Source organism: Salmo trutta, chromosome 5 (assembly GCF_901001165.1).
Source record: "Salmo trutta chromosome 5, fSalTru1.1, whole genome shotgun sequence".
In the NCBI taxonomy this organism is placed as follows: Eukaryota; Metazoa; Chordata; class Actinopteri; order Salmoniformes; family Salmonidae; genus Salmo; species Salmo trutta.
This window is the reverse complement of record NC_042961.1, coordinates 8,677,626-8,689,044: the sequence shown is the minus strand read 5'-3', so window position 1 is coordinate 8,689,044 and position 11,419 is coordinate 8,677,626. Positions and strand designations below refer to the sequence as shown.

Genomic DNA, 11,419 nt, shown 5'->3' with positions numbered 1-11,419 from the left:
CAGCCTTGTGTAGGTCTACAATCTTGTCCCTGACATCCTTGGAGAGCTCTTTGGTCTTGGCCATGGTGGAGAGTTTGGAATTTGATTGATTGATTGCTTCTGTGGACAGGTGTCTTTCTGATTGAGAGGGGGTCAAATACTTATTTCCCTCATTAAAATGCAAATCAATTTATAACATTTTTGACATGCATTTTTCAGGATTTTTTTGTTGTTATTCTGTCTCTCACTGTTCAAATGAACCTACTATTAAAATTATAGACTGATCATTTCTTTGTCAGTGGGCAAACGTACAAAATCAGCAGGGGATCAAATACTTTTTTCCCTCACTGTATATACAAGGATAGGAGAACACACCACTGGTGAAGAGTGCTGATGGAGCATTTCCTGAAACACGTGAAGGGATAAAATCTGTGAAGGGATAAAGTGTAGTGAAGGGATTAAATGTGTGAAGGGATAAAGTGTAGTGAAGGGATTAAATCTGTGAAGGGATAAAGTGTAGTGAAGGGATAAAATCTGTGAAGGGATAAAGTGTAGTGAAGGGATTAAATCTGTGAAGGGATAAAGTGTAGTGAAGGGATAAAATCTGTGAAGGGATAAAGTGTAGTGAAGGGATTAAATCTGTGAAGGGATAAAGTGTAGTGAAGGGATAAAATCTGTAATTCTCCTTAAATTTCATTTAACTATTAGAACCAAGAGACAATCGTTTTGTTCCGAGGGACACAATTCAGCTTACATGTCTCAGGCAGGACTATTATCTTATAAGTGAACAGGGCCTCTATGTCTTTTTCTTAGTTTTTTGTTTCTCAAAGGTGGGTCCCATAGTCTGCCAGGTGGCTGACAGCCAATGTAAAAGTGGACAAAGCCCATTTCTACCTGAGCATGTGTGCTAGGGTCAACCACAGGGAGCAGTTTATTACTGATATGAAAACTGAGGTCATAAAAAATATATTATATTATACCATGGTATACTAGTTGAATACTAGTTTCTGATTGGCTTGAAGGGCATCATTTCACATCGAATAAAATACAAATGTATTTGTAACATGCACCGAATACAACAGACCTTACCATGAAATGCTTACTTATAAACCCTTAGCCAACAATGTAGTTAAGAAAATAGAGTAAAGAAAATATTTACTAAATAAACTAAACATTTGTGTATGTGTTATTTCCCTATATTGCATGGCAATATGAAGTAACAAGATCATATCCCGTGTGTCTCAGTTGGTAGAGCATGGAATTTGCAAAGCCAGGGTTGTGGGTTTGGGGACCAGTACAGACATTTAAAAAAGAAATATGGATCAACTCACTACTGTAAATCCCTCTGGATAAGACTGTCTGCTAAATGACAACAAAAACATTGAAATTGTATTTTCACGGTTACATTAGTTAACGACTGATATGATTTATATATTGTATAAATATATGATATTTTATAAATAAGTATAATGTTATCTTTGTCTATTGTCATAATAACAGTTGATTTTCAATCCCATGTCCACTTACCTTCACTACTTTTCCTTCGGCAGCATCGTGGGCCGCTATAATGTCACTGATGTTCCATCTGTCTCAGGATACCCCTTCACCACCCAAGGAATACCCAGCCTGCAACACTTCAGAGTTCTAGTGTCAGGAGCCTCTATTGAGTGTTTTTGTAGTAACCGACTACTTCCAAAATCATCACTATCATCAATTGATAGAGACCATAAAGTAGACATACACCAACATTCCTCAGGTCAGGTCAACTTCAACAATAATAGTGATACCAGTTACCAGGAAAGGAACCAGTTACCAGGATATGAAATAAGAACACCAGTGATGTACAGTAGTTTGTGGAAGCAGGCTATTTCTGATTGTCTCATCATTACAGACAACTACCTATTCTGCATTCCTGAGTTGTAAGAGTTGCATCAATCTTACCTGGAATGACAGATAGGTAGAACCATTGTATCATGGTATCTGATATCTGAGTCCTCTGGCTCCAGATCAGTCATGGTCACAGTGATGGTTCGCTGGTTGATGTCAGAGATTAAGGCTTTACCACAGTTCTTAGGATGGTCAATGCGCACAACAAAGGAGAAACTATCAAAATGATCTCCTTTACACTGGTATTTCACATGGTTTAAGTATTTCTGATCAGAGCAATATAGGATGGTGATGGAGACTCCTGTCTTCACAGACGCAGACACACCAGCTGTAGATGCAACAGTAACTCATAGGCCCGCAGATTAGGATATTGAGTTGTTTCATCTTACCATCCAAAGGGAACGTATGCTGTCGGCTATACATTTGCATCCCCTGTAGAACGGTTTGTACCTAAAACATTTTCCATTGAGGCTGCAAAGGTGCCGATTTCCTCCTTAACGTAATTTAATGGCAAGAAGGCGGAAAAGAACGGGGAAAATATGCATACCGGCTGCATACTGTAAGTTCCCTTTGGACGGTGCGATGAAATGACTCAATATCTCCATATGCCGGCCTTTGAGCTAACACTATGAAATTGTGAAAATAATGATGATGACTTTTAGTGTAAGAGCTGTTTGAAAAGACTGCTTGAAATTTCACCCTGTTTTGGTGGGATGGATTTTTGGGCTGCCTGGTGACATCACTGGGCGGTAAATGAGTAGATAGACGAATAAGTAAGAAAGCTCCAAACTTCTGTGCGAATAACAACTAGTTTTCAATTTTCCCCTCCACACTCAGACCACTCTCAGATAGTCCTAGGAAAATTCTTGCTTGAGAAACTATTTTTGTTTCTTTTTTTTACCATTTTAATTGAAAACAATCACAGCAAGGTACCCAGAAATGGTTTCATATTGAGATAAAAAAAACCCGGCTACATTGGGCCTTTAATCACTTAATAGGAACATATTACCCTTACCTAAGAGTCTGAAAAAGATGAGGAAGAGGAGGGAGAGGGACAGTAAGAGATGAGGAGCCATGTGTGGGTATGTGTCTGAGTGTAAATGTATCAAGGACCAAGGCACCAAAGAGAATAACTGTATTGCTGGCTGCCCATTATCTACTTAGACATCCCTGTTTCTAACTCTCTTCCTGCTGCTGTTGGTGTAAACATGGGTCCCTCAGTGGCAGACAGACTATTACATTCTGTATATGAACTCGTTTTTACCCAATGCACTTAATCATTGCTGAGCTGTGGCCCTCTGCTGGAACATAGTAATCATTACAAACAGATAAATGACTGCAGAATTGTCATGCACCACATTTAGCCATAGGGTCTTAGTACTAGACTCAGACGCTCAGCTCACACTGCAGAGATGGAGTCGACAGACAGATCCTCAGATCAAAACCATGGTTTGTGGTTCATGGTTCAGAACACAACACAGTCTTAAAGCTACATTTTGGGAAAAATTACACAACAGCTGCCCATCACTTGTTTTGGTATAGAACTGAGGGATGTGGTTTGGGAAATGTAACCAGTCTCAATATCCTTGACAGAGCTCTATATGCAAGGAATGACAGTCCATGACATCCAAGAGGTAGTTGTTACCATGATTTGAAGTTATACATTGTTTATTTACATAATTGTAATGGAGTAATAGCACCACATATTTTGGGTTATTATAAAGACAGACAGTTGTGCTAACCTTATAAGTCATTTAAAAGTTAGATTCTTCAAAAACCAATGGGTAAATAGATATAAATCATTTAAATAAGCATTGAATATTTTCCCAAATCCCAAAATGTAGCTTTAATGTGGTTCTAATACATTTTTACAAGACATTACCTCCCACATTTAAACCACACAGTAGACTACAACATAATAGAACAGAGAAACAACAAACAACTCTGGTCGTAGGTGTTGGTCACAGTTTGATCCCCCTGTTGCAGGAGAACATTCCTGCAATGCCGGAAATGTAAAATTTGTATTGTATTTGAGGTTTTAAAAGGCTTCTGAAGTTTGTAATTTTCCACTTTGAAATTTCAGACTTCATTTCCCCTTAACGAAAAATGTATCAACCCCTACAAAAATGTGCATTAATTATAATCCACATAATAATTCCCTTTTCCTGTTATTGCAGGATTGTTTTCCTGCTACAGCAAACTGGCTCAAATTAAGATTCTACATCTGTGTTTCCCAACATCTGTGGTTTTGAGTTGTATTCTACATAGGGTTACAAAATCCAGAAACATTTAATAAATTCCCTGGTTTTCCAGCTTATTCCCTTCTGATTTCGGGAATCCTCCAATTGACAAGCACATCTGTGGAAAATCATTACAACCTCATGACAGGATTCATAAAATGAAGCTAGAAACAAAAAAAGGTTGATTGTAACGATTGTAACAATGAACAGTGATACTCCCTCCTTTTACGCCAGTCACTTCCTGTTGGTCCACATAGAGTCCTGGAGTAACTGAACACAGAGGTACAGACACTAAAGAAAGAAGTCAGCAGTAGACATGGTAATGTTATTATAATAATAAATGAACACAGAACTGATTTTTTCTTCTCCGTATTTTCACATTGGCTAATTTCATGGCCTGAGTCAGAAATGATGGAGATGGAGCTGTAAAAACCACAGAATAAAAAGTGACCCAAGGGGAAAGGGATTTGGAGCAGAGGGCAGCAGATATAACACGAATGAAGTGATCATCAGAAAGCCCAGCAGACTGCCTATGGTGCTTTAAGGATAGAGGACACACAGATAATAGAGGGGTCTTTCTGGGGTGGTTTAGAGTTGTGACAGAAGCATATTGGAGGCAGATATACTGTAGATGTTGGGACATGGGGGAGGGAGAGGGCTGACGGGAGTTTCGTATACGATGTGTTACGAATTATTATATGTTACGAATTTGTAAAATGTCCAATATCTTAGGAATTTGCAAAACGTATGATATGTTACAAATTCTAGCTAGGTGGCTAGGTGGCTACCGTTTGTTAGCTTGCTAACATTAGCTGGGTTAGGATTAAGGTTAGGTTTAAATTCAGGAGTTAGGCTAAAGGGTTAAGTTTAAGGTTAGGGTAAGGGTTAGCTAAAAGGGTTAAGCTTAGGGTTAGAGTTCGGAGAAGTGTTAGCTAACATGCTAAGTAGTTGTAAAGTAGCTAAAAAGTAGTAAGTAGTTAAAAAGTTGCTAATTAGCTAAAATGCTAACGTTGTCTGTGATGAGATTAGAACTCGTAACCTTTGGGTGTGATTGCATGTACAGTTGAAGTCAGAAGTTTACATACACCTTAGCCAAATACAATTAAACTCAGTTTTTCACAATTCCTGACATTTAATCCTAGTAAAAATGCCCCGTTTTAGGTCAGTTAGGATCACCACTTTATTTTAAGATTGTGAAATGTCAGAATAATAGTAGAGAGAATTATTTATTTCAGCTTTTATTTCTTTCATCACATTCCTAGTGGGTAAGAAGTTTACATACACTCAATTTGTATTTTCGGGTAGCCTTCCACAAGCTTCCCACAATAGGTTGGGTGAATTGGGGTCATTGTCCATTTGGAAGACCCATTTGTGACCAAGCTTTAACTTCTTGACTGATGTCTTGAGATGTTGCTTCAATATATCCACATAATTTTCCTGCCTCATGATGCCATCTATTTTGTGAAGTGCACCAGTCCCTCCTGCAGCAAAGCACCCCCACAACATGATGCTGCCACCCCCGTGCTTCACGGTTGGGATGGTGTTCTTTGGCTTGCAAGCCTCCCCCTTTTTCCCCCAAACATAACGATGGTCATTATGGCCAAACAGTTCTGTTTGTTTCATCAGACCAGAGGACATTTCTCCAAAAAGTTCGATCTTTGTCCCCATGTGCAGTTGCAAACCATAGTCTGGCTTTTTTTATGGGGGTTTTGGAGCAGTGGCTTCTTCCTTGCTGAGCGGCCTTTCAGGTTATGTCGATATAGGACTCGTTTTACTGTGGATATAGATACTTTTGTACCTGTTTCCTCCAGCATCTTCACAAGGTTCTTTGCTGTTGTTCTGTGATTGATTTGCACTTTTCGCACCAATGTACCTTCAGCCCTAGGAGACAGAACGTGTCTCCTTCCTGAGCGGTATGACGGCTGCGTGGTCCCATGGTGTTTATACTTGCGTGCTATTGTTTGTACAGATGAACATGGTACCTTCAGACGTTTGGAAATTGCTCCCAAGGATGAACCAGACTTGTGGAGGTCTTGGCTACAATTTGTTTTCTGAGGTCTTGGCTGATTTCTTATGATTTTCCCATGATGTCAAGCAAAGAGGCACTGAGTTTGAAGGTAGGCCTTGAAATACATCCACAGGTACACCTCCAATTGACTCGAATGATGTCAGTTAGCCTATCAGAAGCTTCTAAAGCATGACATCATTTTCTGGAATTTTCCAAGCTGTTTAAAGGCACAGTCAACTTAGTGTATGCAAACTTTTGACCCACTGGAATTGTGATACAGTGAATTATGAGTGAAATAATCTGTAAACAATTGTTGGAAAAATTCCTTGTGTCATGCACAAAGTAGATGTCCTAACCGACTTGCCAAAACTATAGTTTGTTAACAAGACATTTGTGGAGTGGTTGAAAAATTTGTTTTAATGACTCCAACCTAAGTTTATGTAAACTTCCGACTTGAACTGTACATTTACTCTCTGAATCCATGATTGGTTTATGTCCCATCTTTAATAGACCTAAAGATTAATTAAGAAAGATTAAGATTATTCTGTGATTCAGCCATTAGAATAAAACACTGAAGATATGTGAGATAGGCCTAACAACTTTTCTCCATAGAGTAACAAAAAAATGTCATAAACCCTCAAAGTGTCAGAATCGGGGGGAAATGGCAGCCATATTGGTCAGGGAGAAATCCATACCAGTCTAATTGGAATTAATAGTAGAGGCATAATCTTGATTTCACTGATGCAGTAGAATAAAAGTAAGACGTGATATATCACAATTGATAGAATTATTGTCAACCTAAAATATTGTTATTTCATTATGAATACACTTTATCCAGGTTTTATAACAATTGCATGTATAAATAACCTATAAAAGATATGTAAATAGACCATAAGTGTCTCAATTTTTGTTTTCTGGAAAGCTGTGAATGCTATTATATCATACAATATCAGTAGGCTACATGTTGCATTTACAACTTGTCTAAGTCCTATCATCAACTGATTTCAGCCAGTGTGGCTGTGGATTGACTCCTTTATTTGAATGGAAGGTTGGCATATTGGCAGTTCATTTTAAAACTGTCTGGTTAGCTAGACAAACATACAGTGCAGATAAATTATTCACATTCATTATTTTACACAAAATCTTATCACAACATTGACAAACCATAGTTGACCAACTCTGTGATCAAAATGACTTACCTTTATACCATCATAAGAAGATTCATGTCCATTCTAGCGTTCTAATTCTATGGTTTTGTCTTCCTGTCTTATACTATGATCCTCCAGTATTTTTCTTTACAGCTCCTCTGCCGCTGAAGAATAAGGGCCAATAGGGGAAATTGAGTTAGGCCTACCTGCAGTTTATCCCCGGTGACGCCACAAGAGGGAGTGAGAGGATGTGCAACTCTTGTCAGGGGGAGGTTTTGCCATGAATGGGAATTCAGCGCAATAACGTAAGACAAGCTCTTTAAGGCAGTGTGAATTTATTGGTTTTCCTTTAACTATTTTGGCTATTTATTCATCACAAATTATTTTATAAAATGTGCTTATGTTATATTGTGTTAACACTTACAGCAGCTTCATCATCATTTGTTATTATTAATATAACTCGTTAGTGCCACTGTTGACTAGGTCTATCAGTAGGCCTATCATTTCTTCCAATTGTACTACTCAACAGTTGATTTTTTTATCACAGATATTTCCTCTAGCCTGTTAGGCCTTGAACAGATGAACAGTCAAACAGGATAATTGAAAGCCAGAAACAAAAAAAATCTAGCCACACAAAGCTGTATCCCTATGCTGTGGGATACCTGTTCAAAACATGATTGTGTATAAAACTTATTGGGGTAGAACTCTAGCTCAGAACACTCCACTAGTAGGCTTCAAGCTTATGGTTCCAAGGCAGGCACACAACCGTGGGGGGATAGAGAGCAAATGTTGTCAGAAGCCTGGGAATCTCACCTCTGTCTATAGCTGAATAAACACAACCATTTGTTTACCCCTCTTCCCTAAGATTAGGCCTAATTGGGGTGAGTGTGATCGGAGTGACACAACACCAAGCATCAGCTATTAAACCCAATGTTTATCTTTCACAGTTTCTAAATAATCTCTTCTTTTTTTTTGACCTCACATGTAATCCAGGCATGTACATATAATTTATATGGTTGTTTGTGAATGTTGGCCAAACTTAGACCTGTTATAAATTATTTCATTAATTAATAAGTCAAGGTATAATCGCATTCCATAGTGAATGTGTTCTGAATAATTCACGATGAAATTACTGTACCTTTTCGCAGAATGTGTTTAAAGTTGGAAGGTATATCCATAGTCAGTTGGAAGGTATATCCATAGTCAGTTGGAAGGTATATCCATAGTCAGTTGGAAGGTATATCCATAGTCAGTTGGAAGGTATATCCATAGTCAGTTGGAAGGTATATCCATAGTCAGTTGGAAGGTATATCCATAGTCACTACTTCCAGTCTGTGGTAGCACTGCGCCCGTTTTGCGGGACTGAATAGCTAACAGACAGGTTTGAAGCACAGACAGGTGTGCTTGCAAAGTGAGAAGGGTGTAAAAGGCCTAGACCACATACAAAATCTCAGCAACTCATTTGCATCAATTAATATTAATCAGTAGGCCTATAAACCAATGAAGTTCCTGGTTAAATATGAAATAATGAACCAGGCAACAAATCACCTGAAGGAAAAGGTAGGCCTAAATAATTATTAACATGAATTAAAAACCTAACTTTATTGTTTTGATACATTTAAAAATAGATATATTTTCACAATATCAAAAGTCAACAGTGAACCCTCAGAGATTCAATAGATATCAGGTCATCAAGGTAGAGAGCGAGAGAAAAAAAAAAGTTTTGTGTTTAGCCTAGTGAATTAAAACCCTGATTCGCCGGCGTGCGTCATGACGCACCCCAGTGTGAGTTGCATATCCAATGAGGCTCCGGGTGGCTGCTCCACTGCAAATAAAGGGAGATAACGGGCCGTGAGTAGCGGCTGAAAACGTTTTATACTGACATGTTAGAGCAATGACTTTTGCGTAACCGCGTAAAATCTGGGACTAGGCTCCCAGCACGAGGATGATATAGGGTTCTTACGGGAAGAGGAACAAGAAACGATTGCCACGGCCCGGTGGGGAAAAGAAAACGGCGAATCCGTTGAAGTTTAGAAAGAGAGAGTGAGCGACAGAGTGAGCAGGATTCTCAAAATTGAAAGCAATCCAAAAACATAGCTGCGGTGGAAGAGCGAGTGTACCCATTTGAAAGATGAGCTTGATGTCTGCCATAGACACCAGTGCCTCCGTGTACCAGCCTGCACAGCTACTGAATTGGGTATATCTCTCTTTGCAAGACACTCACCAGACCAGCGCTTTTGACGCCTTTAGACCCGAACCCAACTCTTCCCACCCGGAGCTGAACTACTGCAAGACTCCTGCTGCGGACCTGAGTTCGTCCCTCAACTCCAACTATCTCAACAACTTTTTTCAGCTCCAGCGGAATGAGGTTAGAGACGGATCGTTCTGTCTGTAATTATTTTCCTCTATTATGGAATTATATTACCATTATGTTATTGCCACGTTAACTAAATAGCGTATTGTAGGCTACGATCTGTTTGTATTTGCATACATCCCATCGTATGTCGAGCGCTGTTTTGCAAAATGTTTGATGGTGTGTGTGTGTGAAACATTGGGTATTCTGGTAGCCTACACATAACCATGGATATTTCGTATATCGAAATATCCAGTTGAGGACTTGTTAGGCGTCTGTTTCTCAAACTAAACACTCTAATGTACTTGTCCTCTTGCACTGTTGTGCACCGGGGCCTCCCACTGCTCTTTCTATTCTGGTTAGAGCCAGTTTGCGCTGTTCTACAGCGATGAAGATCTCGTACTAAGATCTCGTACTACAGCGTAGTACGAGATCTTCAGTTTCTTGGCAATTTCTCGCATGGAATAGCCTTCATTTCTCAGAACAAGAATAGACTGATGAGTTTCAGAAGAAAGTTCTTTGTTTCTGGCCATTTTGAGTCTGTAATCGAACCCACAAATGCTGATGCTCCAGATACTCAACTAGTCTAAAGAAGGCCAGTTTTATTGCTTCTTTAATCAGCACCACAGCTTTCAGCTGTGCTAACATAATTGCAAAAGGGTTTTTTAATGATCAATTAGCCTTTTGAAATGATGAACTTGGATTAGCTAACACAACGTGCCATTGGAACACAGGAGTGATGGTTGTTGATAATGGGCCTCCGTACGCCTATGTAGATATTCCGTAAAAAAATCTGCCGTTTCCAGCTACAATAGTCATTTACAACATTAACAATATTTACACTGTATTTCAGATGAATTTGATGTTATTTTAATGGACAAAAAATGTGCTTTTCTTTCTAAAACAAGGACATTTCTAAGGTACCCCATCTTTTGAACGATAGTGTATATTTATAATTATGTTTTAATTGTCTGACTGTTTAGGCTGTTTTAAAGGCAAGGCCAGTCTCCCGCCTGCCACATGTAGGAGCAGGATGCGTCTGGGTCTTGGGTCTGCATTAGGGTGAATATTTTCCTGGTATTTTACAAATGTTTCATCCCGAGAATAAATCACTTTTCTCCCGGGTGTCCCGGTATTTCCCGCCAAAACCGGAAGTGTCATTCAAAAGCATTATAAAGCTTATAAATAGGCCTATGTCTGGATTTTACTAGAGCTTTTATCGAAGATTCAAGTCTGATGAAACCTTAGCCTGATTAAATACATTTTATGAGCCCTACATTAAAAGACACTTAATGAGCCCAAGCCCAAAAAAATCACTAATGATTGTGTGGTTATCCAATACTGTACTGTATTATACTGTATTATATGGACTGGAATTATGCATCTCGTTCAAACCATGATAAAGCAGGAGAGAACATGCGATTCTGGTGCAGCACATGCGGCTTTCAAAGTTACAATTATAGGCTAGCGAATTAGATAAAATAAATCATAATATGTCCCCTAATGTTATTAACCTACCTCCTCTTTCTCTCTCTAGTGTTGCTGATTCCTTCCTTGCTTTCAACAGTTAAATGAAATGAGTTTGGTTGTCCTTACCTTCATCATTCTAATTGCATACTTGAATAATATAAGACTATGATCCAAGGTATGATCCAAGATGGCGTAGCAGTCAGACGTCTTTGTCCTTCGTCCTGTCGTGTCCCATGTATATTTTTCTTCGCATCTTTTTATATTTTTCTAACCCCGTACTTCAAAATACTCTCCTGCAACCCGACTCACCCAATGTGGTGTGGACCTGCTTTTT

At 38.9% G+C, this 11,419-nt stretch overlaps 1 protein-coding gene across 1 annotated transcript in view; it reads left to right on the top strand.

The window, feature by feature from the left end:
• Positions 1-9,045: 9,045 nt before the first annotated feature.
• Positions 9,046-11,419, top strand: part of zcchc24 (zinc finger, CCHC domain containing 24) — an 82,637-nt gene continuing 80,263 nt past the window's right edge. Inside the window, exon 1 of the mRNA XM_029752426.1 lies at positions 9,046-9,630. Within this exon, the coding sequence (XP_029608286.1) occupies positions 9,394-9,630 (237 nt within the window). The 5' untranslated portion in view covers positions 9,046-9,393. The remainder of the gene's footprint in view (positions 9,631-11,419) is intronic.